A 13,792-nucleotide genomic window follows, 5' to 3' on the forward strand; every position below is an offset into this window, starting at 1 on the left:
GTCGTTAAATGAAGTGAAACTTAACAACTGCCTTGATTAGCATCAGAAATTTTGGACTCCGTTGTGGTTGTAAGTTGAATACCTATAACGAACTGCTGTCTTGGCCTCAGAGGGGTTGCAGGGTGTGTCTGTGTTTATTTTTTAGAGGGGGCATTAGTAAAATCACCCACCTTGCTACTTTGGGAAAGAAGGCGATTCTTTGTCTTTGGCCAAGGGAATGAATGAAACTGACGTGCAGAGATGATGGAACAAAGCAATAAAATCAAGATTTGGAGAACGGGTAGAGAAACAGACTCATTTTTAGGAAGCGGGGCTGGAGAGAAAAGGATAACCTCTCCTTGCTAGAATCATAAACCAGGCATTCATCCAGGGAAGGCGGGTTGAATATTGTGGGAGCAGAAACACCAGAGTCCGATTTCTAATGTTAACATCAGCTGGGTTTTAGAGAATAGAGTAGAATAAGAATAGAGTAGAAATATAGTGGGATAGAATAAGAATAGAGTAAGTAGAATAGAACAGAGCAACAGAACAGACCTTGGGAGGTCTTCTAGTTCAACCCCCTGCTCAGTCAGGAAACCCTATGCCATTTCAGGCAGTTGCTGACTTGGAGAACCAAGGAGTGAGTTGGCTGGTGTGGAGATTTCATAGAGCTGGCTATCAAGACCGACAGCCAATTTTTCACCTATTTTTCCCTCGTGGCTTGGCAAGGAAAAGGGCGTTGGTGTAGTGGAATGCAAGGAGGGAGAGGAATGGGCTCCCAAGTTTTGTAGGTCCCCGTGAGACATTGCTCCAGTGACGTTCAGCCAGATGAAGCAAATGAGGCACAGCCTCACCGCTCTCATCATGAAAAGAAAAATGTAAAAGGAAAAAGGTGAGCTAGTTGCTGCCTCAGTGTGGATGACTCTGCTTAACTGTTAAAAAAAGTCTCTAAAAAAGCGCCCTCTACTATGAGGCAGGAGAACTGCATGCCTCCTCTACTCTGACTTTAGGCGTTTTATGATCACTCCAGCAGAGTTAAGCAAGGGTTAAAAGCCTAAAAATTCCTGACGCAGGTGAGGCACGCAGTTCTCCTGCCTCATAGTAGAGGGCACTTTTTTAGAGGCTTTTTTTAAAACAGTTAAGCAGAGTCATCCACGGAAGCCAGGCAAAGAGCCATGCTGTAGCACACACACTTTCCCTCAGCCTCTTTCTTTTGGAAGGCTCGGATTGGACTTCCCTCCAGCTTCTCTGCCTCTCCTCTCACCCCAGCCTGCCAGCAGGAGGTGAGTGGGTGGGTGGGCTTTATTGCATTCCAGGCATTTCCCACCCAGACAGCAGGCTGCATTTGCAATGGTAGAGGTATTTGGGGAAGGCAGCAGGGGAATGGGGGGGATGGCAGAGGAGCTGCTTTCAAGCCACTGCAAAAGATATCCAATCCAACGTGTGTGTGTGTTTGTTTGTTTGAGAGTGAGTGAGAGAGGGAAGGGGGTAGGAGAGATAGTCCAATCCAACTTGTGTGTGTGTTTGAGAGGGGGAGGAAGGGAGAGAGAAACAAATGCTGTCGTTTTTAAATCAGAACTGAGCATGCCTGGCTGTGGAATTCTGGGAGTTGAAGTCCACAAGTCTAAAAATATTTGAAACCCACCACTGTGTCAGTGCCTCACCAGCCATAAACCTCACCGCACCTCACTGCATTGCTCCCCACCTCAAGGACACCCAGAGCAAATGCCACAGCGTTCTGTACATGGATTGTACTTCGTTGCATACAGCTCTCAAAGGAGACCACAACTCCAATATACACTACATGAACATGACAAGATAAATAAATAAATAAATAAATAAATACAAAATTATGCATACACCCGTGTATATTATGTGACACAGAGAAACATCACAGTCTAGTTTTTAAAAGGATGTTAAATTTTCCAGTCTCTTCCCTGTTGGAAGAATTTGCTTTCTTCCAGTAAAGGCAAAAAAGATGAAAACGACGTTAAGAACCACAAAAGGAGACCACAACTTTTTGTATCCCTGGCTCCAAAGCAGCAGGTGTAAAAACTTAAAGGGCTGTATAAGGCACCCCTAACACAGGGCGATCCAGCCCCGATTGATCTTGGCAGCCTCTAGCTGAAACGAGCAACGCATGCGCCGGAGGGCTCTGACCCCCCCTCCCGTTGCAACCGGGGATCTTTCTCTAGGTAAGAGGTAGAGATGGTGTTTTTTTTAATCGTCTAGAGCGTCTCGCCTCTCTAGGAAGGAGGGCTCGTTCGCCTTTCTTCCCAGCTTCTTGGAGTCGAGGCAGGCGTGGGAGTTTCTCCCAGGATCGGAGACGGGAGAGTGTGAGTTGCAGCCGCTCCTTTCACGCGCGACAGCATCGTGGAAAGCAAAAAAAACAAGCAAACAACCAATGCATTTTCTGGGAAAACTGGGAAGGAGCTTGAGAAATGATGGGGAAAAAGGCTCCCTTCTGCTCTTCAGCAGAATATAGCAATGGGGTGCGTGGGAAAGGGGAAGGGGTGGGGGGCGCCTGGAGGATTGCCTCCCCTGCAGATCCCCGCCCGAGGCTCAGCGCCTGCCACGATCCTAACTCTTGCTAGCTGCTCCCCCCCCCCCCACCTCCCTGCTTCCAATGTAGCACGTTTCCTGATCTCGGATGCTGCTGCTGGTTCATAAAATCCTCGGAGGGTCGCAGGCTCAGCCTCCCGCCTCACGGGAACAGGTCTGGTGGGGGTTAGAACGCAGAATAACAGATTTGGAAGGGGCCTTGTAGATCATCTAGTCCAACCTCCTGCTCAAGCAGGAGACCCTATATATCATGTCTAATAAGTGGCTGTCCAGTTTCTTCTTGAAAGCCTCCAGTGATAAAGCACCCACAACTTCTGGAGGCAAGCCATTCCACTAGCTAATTGTCCTCACCATCAGAATAATTATCCTTATTTCTAAGTTAAATATCTCGTTAATCAGTTTCCATCTATTATTCCCAGTTTTGCCTTTGGATGCTTTGGAAAATAAATTGACCTCCTCTTCTTTGTTGTGGCAGCCCCTCAAATACTACTGCTATCATGTCATCCCTAGTCTTTCTTTTCTCTAGACAAAGGTAAAGGTTCCCCTTGCACATATGTGCTAGTCGTTCCTGACTCTAGGGGGCGATGCTCATCTCCTTTTCAAAGCCGAAGAGCCAGCATTGTCCGAAGACGTCTCCATGGTCATGTGGCCGGCATGACTAAATGCCGAAGGCGCATGGAATGCTGTTACCTTCCCATCAAAGGTGGTTCCTATTTTTCTACTTGCATTTTTTACATGCTTTCGAACTGCTATGTTTGCAGAAACTGGGATACATAAAGGGAGCTCACTCCATTATGCGATGCTAGGGATTCGAACAGCTGAACTGCCGACCTTTTGATCGACAAACTTAGCGTCTTAGCCACTGAGCCACCGTGTCCCTTTTCTCTAGACTAGCCATGTCCAATTCCTGTTCTTTATGTTTTTGTCTCCCATACCAGGAGAGAGAAAAGCCGCAGGACCGCAGACTTTGGCTCTGCAAAGGTATTTATTATATAATCAAAGGGACCAAAACCATCTGGACGGGACCGTCATCCACTGTAGTTCTGTTTATTTTTCTCTTTTTTCCTTAGACCATCTTCCTTCATGTATCAGATCTTTGCTTTTGGAGATAAATGACTGTCTTTGGGAGATCTATCTACAGCCTCTTCATGCAGTTCAACATCTTAAGAGTGAAAGCGACTTTGTAGAGATAGTGGGGGGAAAAATCACCCTGTTGGAAACTACACCGGAGTTAGAAAGACAAAATGGACGTCGAAAGGCCAGCAGGACTGGGAGGCACAAAAGGCACCGCTGCCTTTGAGGGTGGGACTAGTAGCGTGTCATGGAAAAACACCAGGCAGAAGATCCTGCCTGAGGAAACCGTCAGTTCTGACGTCCATTGCTTGTTCTTCAGGAATTTCTGCTATCAAAAAGCCAAGGGGCCCAGAGAGGTTTGCAGCCAACTCCACCAGCTTTGCCACCAGTGGCTGAAGCCAGAAAGCAGCACCAAAGCTCAGATGGTGGACATGGTGGTGCTGGAGGAGTTCCTGGCTGTCCTGCCCCCAGAAATGGAGAGCTGGGTGAGGGAATGTGGAGCGAAGACTTGTTCCCAGGCGGTGGCCCTGGCCGAAGGCTTCCTCCTGAGTCAAGCAACGGATGAGGGGCTAGTAGAGAAGCAGGTGAGAGGTGTTGTGACCTGCCAGTGGAGCTGGCAGCAGATTCGGACAGTGAGGAGGTTGGGGAGGAACATGGGCGAGTCCTGGAGTCTGGGGAAGGCTCTGATGACGGCTCTGTGTTGGAGGCAGAGAGGGGGCCAGAGCCATCTGCCAGCTATCAGCTGCCATCAGAGTCAGACAGCAGTGAGGCAGACGAACAGCTGGAGCCTGTTCCCAGTGTGCACGTGCACAGAGTTGCCAGATGAAGGGAACAGCTAAAGAACAGGGGTCGACTTGGGAGTAAGGCCAGACGATGAATGTCTCCTCTCAGAGGAAATAAAAGAGGAGCAAAAGGGGAGTGGAGTTTGCCGGAGACAGTTAGTTCACTTAATTGATTCATGACTCTCTGAGACTCCTTGCCAAGTTCTGCAGATATCGGCCTGGCAGCTCTCCAAGCCAGAGAAGGTCTGTGACTGTAAATCCTCCCTTGAAAGACTTTGCTGGATGTGAATGAGCAGAATTCACAGTCAATTAATAAAAGGTTTTTTTTGTTCGGGACCAGGAGTTGGCTTCATGCTCTCAGGAAGCCTAGGTCAGAACAAGAGGTTTCATCCTGGCATGGAGCAGGGATGTCAAACTCAAGGCCTGCGGGCCAGATCTGTCCCATGGGGTGCTTCAATCTGGCCTGCAGGGCCGCCCTGGAAACAATGAAGGACCGGCCCGCGGTATCTCTGCCAGTAAAAATGGAGCTTGGAAGGGCTGTCTGCTGTCCTCCCAAGCTCCGTTTTCGATTGTGACGGCCTCCTGCAATCCTCTGCCGGCAAAACCGGAGCTCAGGAAGGCTGCATACAGCCCTCCCGAGCTCTGTTTTCGCTGGGAGAGCGGTCAAGGCACCACAGGCACCCCCGACATGAGTGACATCGAGCTGGCCACGCCCACCCTGGCCACGTCCCCCGCGAGGTCAAACACAACGCTGATGTGGCCATCAATGAAATCGAGTTTGACACCCCTGTCATGGAGTAAGAACAAGACGTATCCTTGTTTTAGGAAATGCTTCACTGTTTTATTACTTCAAGCAAATGGTTTAGTTTTAGCACTTAGGAAGAGGGGAAAAAAACAGATGCACAGTTATAGGAAGAGGCTCAGCAGGAGTAGTTGGGAGAAAGATATTGGTGTCCTGGTAGTTCACCAATTAAGTAGGAACCAGCAATGTGCCACAGCTGCCAAAAAAAGCCAATGCAGTCTTAGACTGCATCAATGAAGGTCCATGCTGAGAATACCAGAAATAATTGTAGCAGTCGGAATACTTGCACTGGGTCCAGCTTTGATTGACACCATGCAAGAGGAATGTTGAGAAACTGGAAACGGACAGAGAAGAACAACAAATGTTGAGGGGCTGGAGTTTAAACCCTCGAAAGAGGAGCTAGAGAACAGGGCACATTTCATCTAAAGAAGGGAAGGAGGTGGAGAACCATGGCAGTAGTCTTCCAACTTTTAGGGGCTGTCAAAGGGATGAGGGTATAGATTGATTCTCTGTAGGACAAGGAATACTTCATATCTATCTTTACAATGGGAGATGCAAAGTCAAAATAAAGGAGGAATTTCCTCACTGTGCCAGTTTTTTAGCAGTGGGGCAGCCTGTCCTCTGGAGTGGTGCGTGCTTGAATACCGGATGTCGTCAAGTCCGGGCAGCTATTTCAATCAATCAATCAGAACAGAGCTGAAGGCACCTTGAAGGTCTTCTAGTCCAGCCCCCTGCTCAAGCATACAGGTACCCATCCAGTCTTTGCTCAAAAACCTGCAGTGATGAAGAACCCAGAACTTCTGAAGGCAAAGCTGTTCCACCGGTTTATTGTTCTCGCCGCTAGGATGTTTCTACTTCATTCCAAGTTGCTTCTCTCCTTGGTTAATTTCCATCCATTGTTTCTTATCCTGCCCTCTGGTGCTTTGTAGAATAAATTGACCCCCTCCTCTTTTTGGCAGCCTCTGAAATACTGGAATACTGCTATCATGTCACCCCTAGTCCTTTTCTCTAGATTAGCCATATCTAATTCCTGCAATTCCTGTTCTTCATTTTGATCTGGGATGTTTGAGGATTGGACTAAAAGACCTCCAAGATGCCTCCCAATGCTAAGATTCCATGATGATTCTACAGGAACAAGGGGAAACCCAAGCCCAATTCCACCCCAAGGACAGACAGAGGGAGGCTACAAATTTAGGAGTGGATGAAAATAATTCCATCCACCTTGTGTGTCCTCATCCCATCTCCTCCATTCCCCCTCCCCCCTCTTTTCTGGCTGGTGATTCAGGTGCCAGAAGCATTGACGGAGACGGTCTCAGCACAACACAAAGAAAGGGAAGAATTGTCCACTTCATCTCGGGAGCAGCTGTTTGAGAAGATCTCTAAGGAGGATCCAACTCGGGTCACCTCCCGATGTAAGTGAAGGCATTTTATCCAGGAGAAGCAACAGAGCGATGGCTCCTTTCATTGAAATACATTTCAATGAATTTTTTTTTCAATCAAATATTTTGTCAGCAGGCAAGAATTTGATAGGATGATAAAGCTCCCCAGAAGATGTTCACACAGCTTTTAAATATTCATTTCCAACACCTTTTTCTTGCTCGTAGGGAACGGAAAGGAGTCGGTGGTAATCCCTGAAACATCTCCCATTTGTGATAAAGCAGAAACAGAATTTGGGTCTCCATCTCAGGTAGGGGATGATTCTTCGCAGCGGGAGAGATTTGGGGGTGGGGGGAAGTCCCAAGTCCCTGCCATGGAATTTAGAACAGTTGTTCTTTAGCAAGAGAAGGTAATGCAAATCAAAATTTATTTACCTGATGAATAGTTTATTTTACTGAAATGAAGGCAGCTGCACTGAAGAAGCTTCTTGGATGAGAAGCAAAACATCTTCAATTAAAAGCAAAGAAAGTCCAGTTGCCTTTTGAAAAATCACCTTTGGGACAACTATGAGAATCTCCATAATCATTTATGGAAATAAAATGTTTTTTTGTTTCTTGTCAGCTATAAAAATAGCAAAAAAGCAAGGAAGCAGTTCTTATTAAAAGGTAATGGTAAAGGTTCCCCTCGCACATATGTGCTAGTCATTCCCAACTCTAGGGGGCGGTGCTCATCTCCATTTCAAAGCCAAAGAGCCAGCGCTGTCCGACGACGTCTCTGTGGTCATGTGGCCGGCATGACTAAATGCTGAAGGCATACGGAACGCTGTTACCTTCCCATCAAAGGTGGTTCCTATTTTTCTACTTGCATTTTTTACATCTTTTCGAAGTGCTATGTTTGCAGAAACTAGGACAAGTAAAGGGAGCTCACTCCGTCATGCGGCGCTAGGGATTCGAACAGCCGAACTACCAACCTTTCTGATGGACAAGCTTAGCATCTTAGCCACTGAGCCACCGCATCCCCCACCTTATTACTATTATTTATAGCTTATTGTTCTAAATGCATTTGTTTTCTGTCGTATAGGCCAAACCCAGTTATATCATGGAATTAGAATAATGATAGCTTTAATCGTATACGTAAGCAGATCAGCCTAACAATTAGTATTCTACGGTGAAAATTTGCCACGTTAAAATCCTTCAAACAATGTTAAATGTCTTCTGTGATCAGAGATTTGGGAAGGATTTGAACAAGAAATTATATTTGTCAGGCAAATTGATATCAGTCAAGCCATTTAGGTATTCACATAAATTTATTTCCCAAGTTGTGCCAGGAGGAAATGTCAGCCATAGATTTTAGAAGTGGTGATGGGACAGTTGTGTTCCTGTGAGCATTTTTGTTATAGCATTCTGGACCAAGGGAGGGCTTGGTCAAAGTTGCTTCATTGTGGTATTTCAGCTTGGATTAAGAATTCCAGGTTTTGTGCTTATAGAGCACCAGTCAACATTTGAGAGGCAGATTTTTTAAAAAATCAGTAATATAACAGAACAACCGAATAACAAATTTGGAAAAAACCTTGGAGGTCTTTTAGTCCAACCCCCTGCTCAAGCAAGAAACCCTACACCATTTCAGACAAATGGTTGTCCAATCTCTTCTTAAAAGCTTCCAGTGTTGGAGCATTTACAACTTCTGGAAGCAAGTTGTTCCACTGATTAATTGTTCTCACTGTCAGGAAATTTCTCCTTGTTCTAGGTTGGTTCTCCTCTTATCTAAGAAAACGCCTATTTCCTCCATGGCCAAATTTGCTTTTTTAATCTGTTGTCAAAACGAGGAACAGAACTTTCGAGAAATCCTTCCTGGGGCTTCTCTTAAAAGAACATTTTCTTCCGCTTTCAGGCCTCGGTGTCCTTTGAGGAGGTGGCTGTGTATTTTGTGGAGGAGGAGTGGGAGATTCTGGATTCCAACCAAAAAGCTTTGCACAGGGAAGTCATGCTGGAAAATTCTCAAAACGTCACCGCTCTGGGTAGGTGACCGCTTCTTTGCTCTGCATTGGATTCATTTGTGGAATAACCTTTGTGGTTGGAAGTATTCGGAGGACATCTTCCAGATAGTAGAAGACAGTCTGCTTCTCTGTTTATTTTCCTTCTTTATGTGACATTTGTCACCTCAATCTAGTTTCCCTCTAGGAGTGCACTCTGTGGTTGTGGGCTGGCTGCTCGAAGACTCTCTGTCCGGAAGACTCTCTCTCTGGCAGCCGGCCCACAACCATAGAGCGCACTCCTAGAGCGGCCCTGCTGGAAGACTCGGCAGCCAGGTTTTGGAATTTGGAAGCCGGAGAAGAAGTTATGCTCGGAGCGCGGCGGGGGCGGAACAGGCGCTCGCGCAACCCCCCTCTCCAGCTGGGCAGAGCTCCATGCACTGACCTAGGGGGTATCCCGAATGTGCCAAGCTGCGGGAGCTGGGCAGCGGGCAGAGCGCCACGTGGCTTGGCACCTTAGGGATACCCCCTAGGTCAATGAATGGCGCTCTTCCCGCCTGGAGAGGGGGTTTGCCGGGCGGCTGCTCATTAGCGTGGTCACCTCATGGCTGCTTCACCCCTGAGCCTGTGCCCGGCTCTTCGGGAGCCCGCTCACAAGGGAGCAGCCACCCGGCAACTCCCCCCTCTGGCCAGGCAGAATGCCACTCCCCAACCTAGCAGTATCCCGAAGGTGCCAAGCACTTGAGCGCCTTCCCCCCCCCCGGCTCCCCTGGCTTGGCGCCTTCGGGATACTGCTAGGTCGGTGAGCGGTGCTCTGCCTGGCCGAAGTGTGGGGTTGTCCAGGAGGCTTATTTTAGGGTGTGGCAAGGCGTTAGTTTCAGGACAGGTCATATTTTCGGGGAAATACGGTAGGATTGAGCTCACAGCCTACTGATTGTGAGGCTCCACCTCTTGCCTAAGCTGTGAGTTATGAAGAAAAAATGTTGGCCCTCAGCATCTGAAACTGTAACATTTTACAGTTTCAGGATAGTTCCTTCTTCTCCGTGCGTATATAATCTATTTTTGTGGTAAACCTAATTCTATTTCTTCTCTTTTTCTTTGCTTTCTAAAACAGCCTGTGAACAGGAATCAGAAAATTATAAGGAGGAGAAGGCAGCATGGTTGCAAACAGCCCAAAACGAAGTGGAGGAAGAGACGTTTGGAAATAAAGAGGAAACAAACAGTAGTGAAAAAAACTGTGATGTAAACGGAAAGCAGAATTCCTGCCCATTGGGAGGCATGGAAGCACACGACACCCCGAGCGAAGAGTGCAGAGAGGGCGTCGATGAGAGCAGCGACCTCACGAAGCATGAAGGAATCCACAGCGGGCAGAAACCGTACGTATGCATGGACTGTGGTAAGAGCTTCTGGCAGAGAGCTCAGTTCAGGATCCATGAAAGAATCCACACGGGAGAGAGACCGTTTAAGTGTGCCGAGTGTGGAAAGGGCTTCACGGTGAGGGGTCACCTTATCAACCACGAAAGAATCCACACGGGGGAGAAGCCCTTCAAGTGCATGGACTGCGGCAAGAGCTTCAGTCACAACAGTGCTCTTTCTCGTCACGAAAGGACCCACACCGGGGAGAAGCCCTTCAAGTGCATGGACTGTGGAAAGGGCTTCTGTCATGGAGGCAAACTTCGGATCCACGAAAGAATCCACACAGGGGAGAAACCGTTTAAATGTATGGAGTGTGGGAAGGGCTTCAGCATGACGGGGCACCTTGCGAATCATGAAAGGATCCACACAGGGGAGAAGCCCTTTAAATGCACGGACTGCGGGAAGAGCTTCAATCAGAACAGCAGCCTAATGACCCACAAAAGAATCCACACAGGGGAGAAGCCGTATCACTGTCTGGAGTGTGGAAAGAGCTTTAGTCACAACAGTGCCCTTACTCGCCACGAAAGGACCCACACCGGGGAGAAACCTTTTGAATGCCCGGACTGTGGAAAGAGTTTCAGTCAAAACAGCAGCCTAATGACCCACAAAAGAATCCACACAGGGGAGAAGCCGTATCGTTGTCTGGAGTGTGGAAAAAGCTTTAGTCACAACAGTGCCCTTACTCGCCACGAAAGGTCCCACACCGGGGAGAAACCTTTTGAGTGCCCAGACTGTGGAAAAAGCTTCAGTCAGAATAGCAGCCTTATGACCCACAAAAGAATTCACACGGGGGAGAAGCCGTATCAGTGTCCGGAATGTGGAAAGAGCTTCTGTCAGAGTGGCCAATATATGATGCACAAAAGGATCCACACGGGATAGATGCCAAATTCACAGTGTGTGCATACAACTTTATTCCGGGAATAAATGTATGAAACAAAAGAATCAACCACAGAGAAGCCATCTGGATACTTGGAGTGCAGGAATGAATTTTGCATCAAATGAAAGCTCAAGGGAGAAATATTTGAATATGTGATGTGTAGGGGGGATATTAGAGCACATGAGATAATCAGTGTAGTTATAAATGCATTGGAGTGAGAGAAGAGAAAAGGACTCCAGATAGTGCTTGACTTATGGGCAGGGCACAGAAATAACACAGGCAGCTGGCCGTTCAAACTGCCCCTGTATTGCTCCAAATGTCCTCAAACACACCCATTGTCAGCGTTCCAAATACCATGCATGAAATCAATCAGAGACCAAGGCAGAATCATCCTTAAAGTTCCAATTTAATCATACAGGCATGTTGGCACTGTGCTATGGAATTCCAACTCTGATTCTCTTCCTGGAATTCCACCCAGTTGAAAGTTCATGATCTTATCCCCTCACCCCATAATCCATCACATGTTCCAATCATCATCTTCCACGCTGGCATCTACACCCCTCTACGTCCAGTCAGGTGTCGAGGTGCAGAGACAAAAGATGACCTTGAGCTTCTAGAAAGAATGACAACAAAACATTCCACAATCCTACTCCTTTCTATTCCCCCCTCCCAACTACTACACTAATGAAACAGCATAGAAAAATAATAGAAAGTGTGGCAGGCCAAAGATCCTAAAAGAAACATAACTACAGGCCTGACGCCCATGTGTCTGGCAAGTCCCAGGGCAAAGTGATGACACACCACTCACACACTTCAAGCAGCCTCTGGCTGCAAATACTCCAGCCCAAAGCTATGAGCACCACAGCTGCAAAGCAAGAAATCCAGCAGGGCAAGTCAAGGAGTCCAGGAATCAAAGGAGCAAGGCAAGGATCCCAAAATCCACAAAGAATGCAAGGAAATCAGGAAAGTTCAAACGTCGGCACTCAACACTCCCTGAATTCAGCGTTTGTTCCTGACAAATGCCTCTCCCCACAGTGTCTCCTTAAGTCTCAGTCCCCAGGTATGCCTTGTGAAGAGGGATGGGGCGCTCTCCTCCCGAGTAGCAGGTTTAATCTGTGCTGTTCTCACCGATATCATAACATGTCAAAACCTCTGCTGGTATGTGAGATTATATCACATTGGTATACCGTTTCCCCCAAAATAAGACCTCCCCAGATAATAAGCCCAATCGGGCTTTTGAGCACATGCGCTAAAATAAGCCCTCCCTCGTAAATAAGCCCTCCCTGAAAATATTGCAACACAGCAACAGCCATGAGGTGACTACACTTGCCGCCTCCTGCACCTCAAAAATAATAAGACTTCCCCCAAAATAAGGCCAAGTACTTATTTTTGGGGAACACGGTAGAATCGCATTTTTAACGTAATAGCAATAGCATTTAGACTTATATACCACTTCACAGTGCTTTACAGTCCTCTCTCAGCAGTTTACAGAGTCAGCCTTGTTAAGTAAGTAAGCTCCCCCTTAGGAGAGCGAGTGTGCAGAGAAGCGTAATGAGAGTGGTATGGAAGAACACGCACAAACCAGCATACAGGGACACCGAATAGTATAATAGTTTACTATGTGGAAATATAGAGGTGTTCAGAGTTCAATTTAAAGTCCAAGTCATACACGGTTCAGTCAGTCAGTTATCAATGTTCTCAGTTAAGGAATGATCCTTAGAACACAGTCCAGTATCAAATAATCAGTTTAGCACACAAAGCAGCTAACAGTAGCAAAAATATAGTCACTCACAATACATCTGATCAGCATCTAACAAACAGAGAGCTAACAGTCATTCTGGCTCCCTCTTATGGCTGCTTGAGGTAACAACAACCAATCACATTTTACAGCAGTACTTAAAGCTACAGTACTACCATCCTGGTTTATATATTGCTGACCCAACTGTTAGCTTACATTCCTAACAAGCCTCTTGCCCCCAACAATCTGGGTCCTCATTTTACCAATCTTGGAAGGCTGAGTCAACCTTGAGCTGGGCAGGATCGAACTGCCAAACTGCACTCAGCTGGCAGTTGTCAGAAGTAGCCTGCAGTACAGCATTCTAACCACTGCGCCACCATGGCTCATAATAATAATAGTGATAGTAATCCTTTGCCACCCTCGCTAGAAAACTGCCATTCACTCAGGCCACCCATCAGAGGTGGTATTCAGCCAGTTGAGAACTGGAAGTGGAAATTTTGAGTAGTTTGGAGAACCAGCAAATAGGCTGCGCCCCACACCCACTGCTGCCTCCCAGCTGATCTTCGTTTGTTGCCATGAACAGGAGAACGGAGCTGGAAAGCAGGTTAGTGGGTGGGGAGGGAATGGGGATTTTGCAGTATCCTTCTCCTGCCATGGCCACAAAGCCATGGCCACAGAACCGGTAGTAAAAAAAATTGAATCCCATCACTGCCACCCATCCTCAGGTGGTTAAAAGATGTAACCTACTCAAACACGGTAAAAATGTTTTAGGTGCTTCGTCCTCCATTAACTTTATATCTTAAGGTCTGGCTCCCCTTCCAAACTGTTTAATAGCCAGTCTGGGCCCTTATTTATTGATATTTACCTTGTGATAAGATGGGCGCTCAATAAATTAATAAATAAATATTTCGTATTTCTTAACTGCCCCTTTTCCTCAAAGAGGGGCTCTAGATCCAGCAATCCTCTCATGCTTTTCCTATCCCAACTGATCCTTCCACCCAGCCTCCCTGCACATCCACTTATCTTAACCACAGCCTTTCTTGCTAATGTTGTGTTAGCATTTCTGTAATGATACGAGCCCAAAAATCAGGATCTAATGGATTTTCTAACTGTTCCAGCCTTCCTTCTGTCTTAATATTAGGTTAAGACTGAACAGTTGCATTCACAGAAGGAACTGTGCCCTTGGTATCCCCAGCAGTAAGAGAGGCACTCT

The 13,792-nt window shown here is 47.0% G+C and overlaps 1 protein-coding gene across 2 annotated transcripts; it reads left to right on the plus strand.

The window, feature by feature from the left end:
* The first annotated feature begins 2,237 nt into the window (after positions 1 to 2,237).
* On the plus strand, positions 2,238 to 13,179 carry LOC309385151 (uncharacterized protein). 2 transcript variants are annotated; one of them, XM_081939273.1, is made up of 8 exons: positions 2,238 to 2,315; positions 3,068 to 3,244; positions 3,480 to 3,522; positions 3,612 to 4,199; positions 6,485 to 6,611; positions 6,804 to 6,886; positions 8,467 to 8,593; positions 9,663 to 13,179. In XM_081939273.1, the coding sequence occupies exons 4-8, from the start codon at positions 3,786 to 3,788 to the stop codon at positions 10,841 to 10,843; spliced, it is 1,932 nt and encodes a 643-aa protein (XP_081795399.1). In that variant the 5' UTR covers positions 2,238 to 2,315; positions 3,068 to 3,244; positions 3,480 to 3,522; positions 3,612 to 3,785; the 3' UTR covers positions 10,844 to 13,179. The 2 variants fall into 2 exon arrangements, with proteins under 2 accessions (XP_081795399.1, XP_081795400.1); XM_081939274.1 differs by lacking the exons at positions 2,238 to 2,315; positions 3,068 to 3,244 and having other exon boundaries at positions 3,371 to 3,522.
* The last annotated feature ends 613 nt before the right edge of the window (positions 13,180 to 13,792 follow it).

Source organism: Natrix helvetica, assembly GCF_964273705.1.
Source record: "Natrix helvetica genome assembly, chromosome: 1".
Lineage (NCBI taxonomy): Eukaryota > Metazoa > Chordata > Lepidosauria > Squamata > Natricidae > Natrix > Natrix helvetica.

Bases quoted from the DNA above. Each gene is read 5' to 3' on its own strand.
- LOC309385151 (XM_081939273.1), top strand. From the start codon at position 3,786: ATGGACGTCGAAAGGCCAGCAGGACTGGGAGGCACAAAAGGCACCGCT. The intron at 6,612-6,803 runs GTAAGTGAAGGC...TCTTGCTCGTAG, and splicing joins AACTCGGGTCACCTCCCGAT to GGAACGGAAAGGAGTCGGTG. The intron at 8,594-9,662 runs GTAGGTGACCGC...TTTCTAAAACAG, and splicing joins TCAAAACGTCACCGCTCTGG to CCTGTGAACAGGAATCAGAA.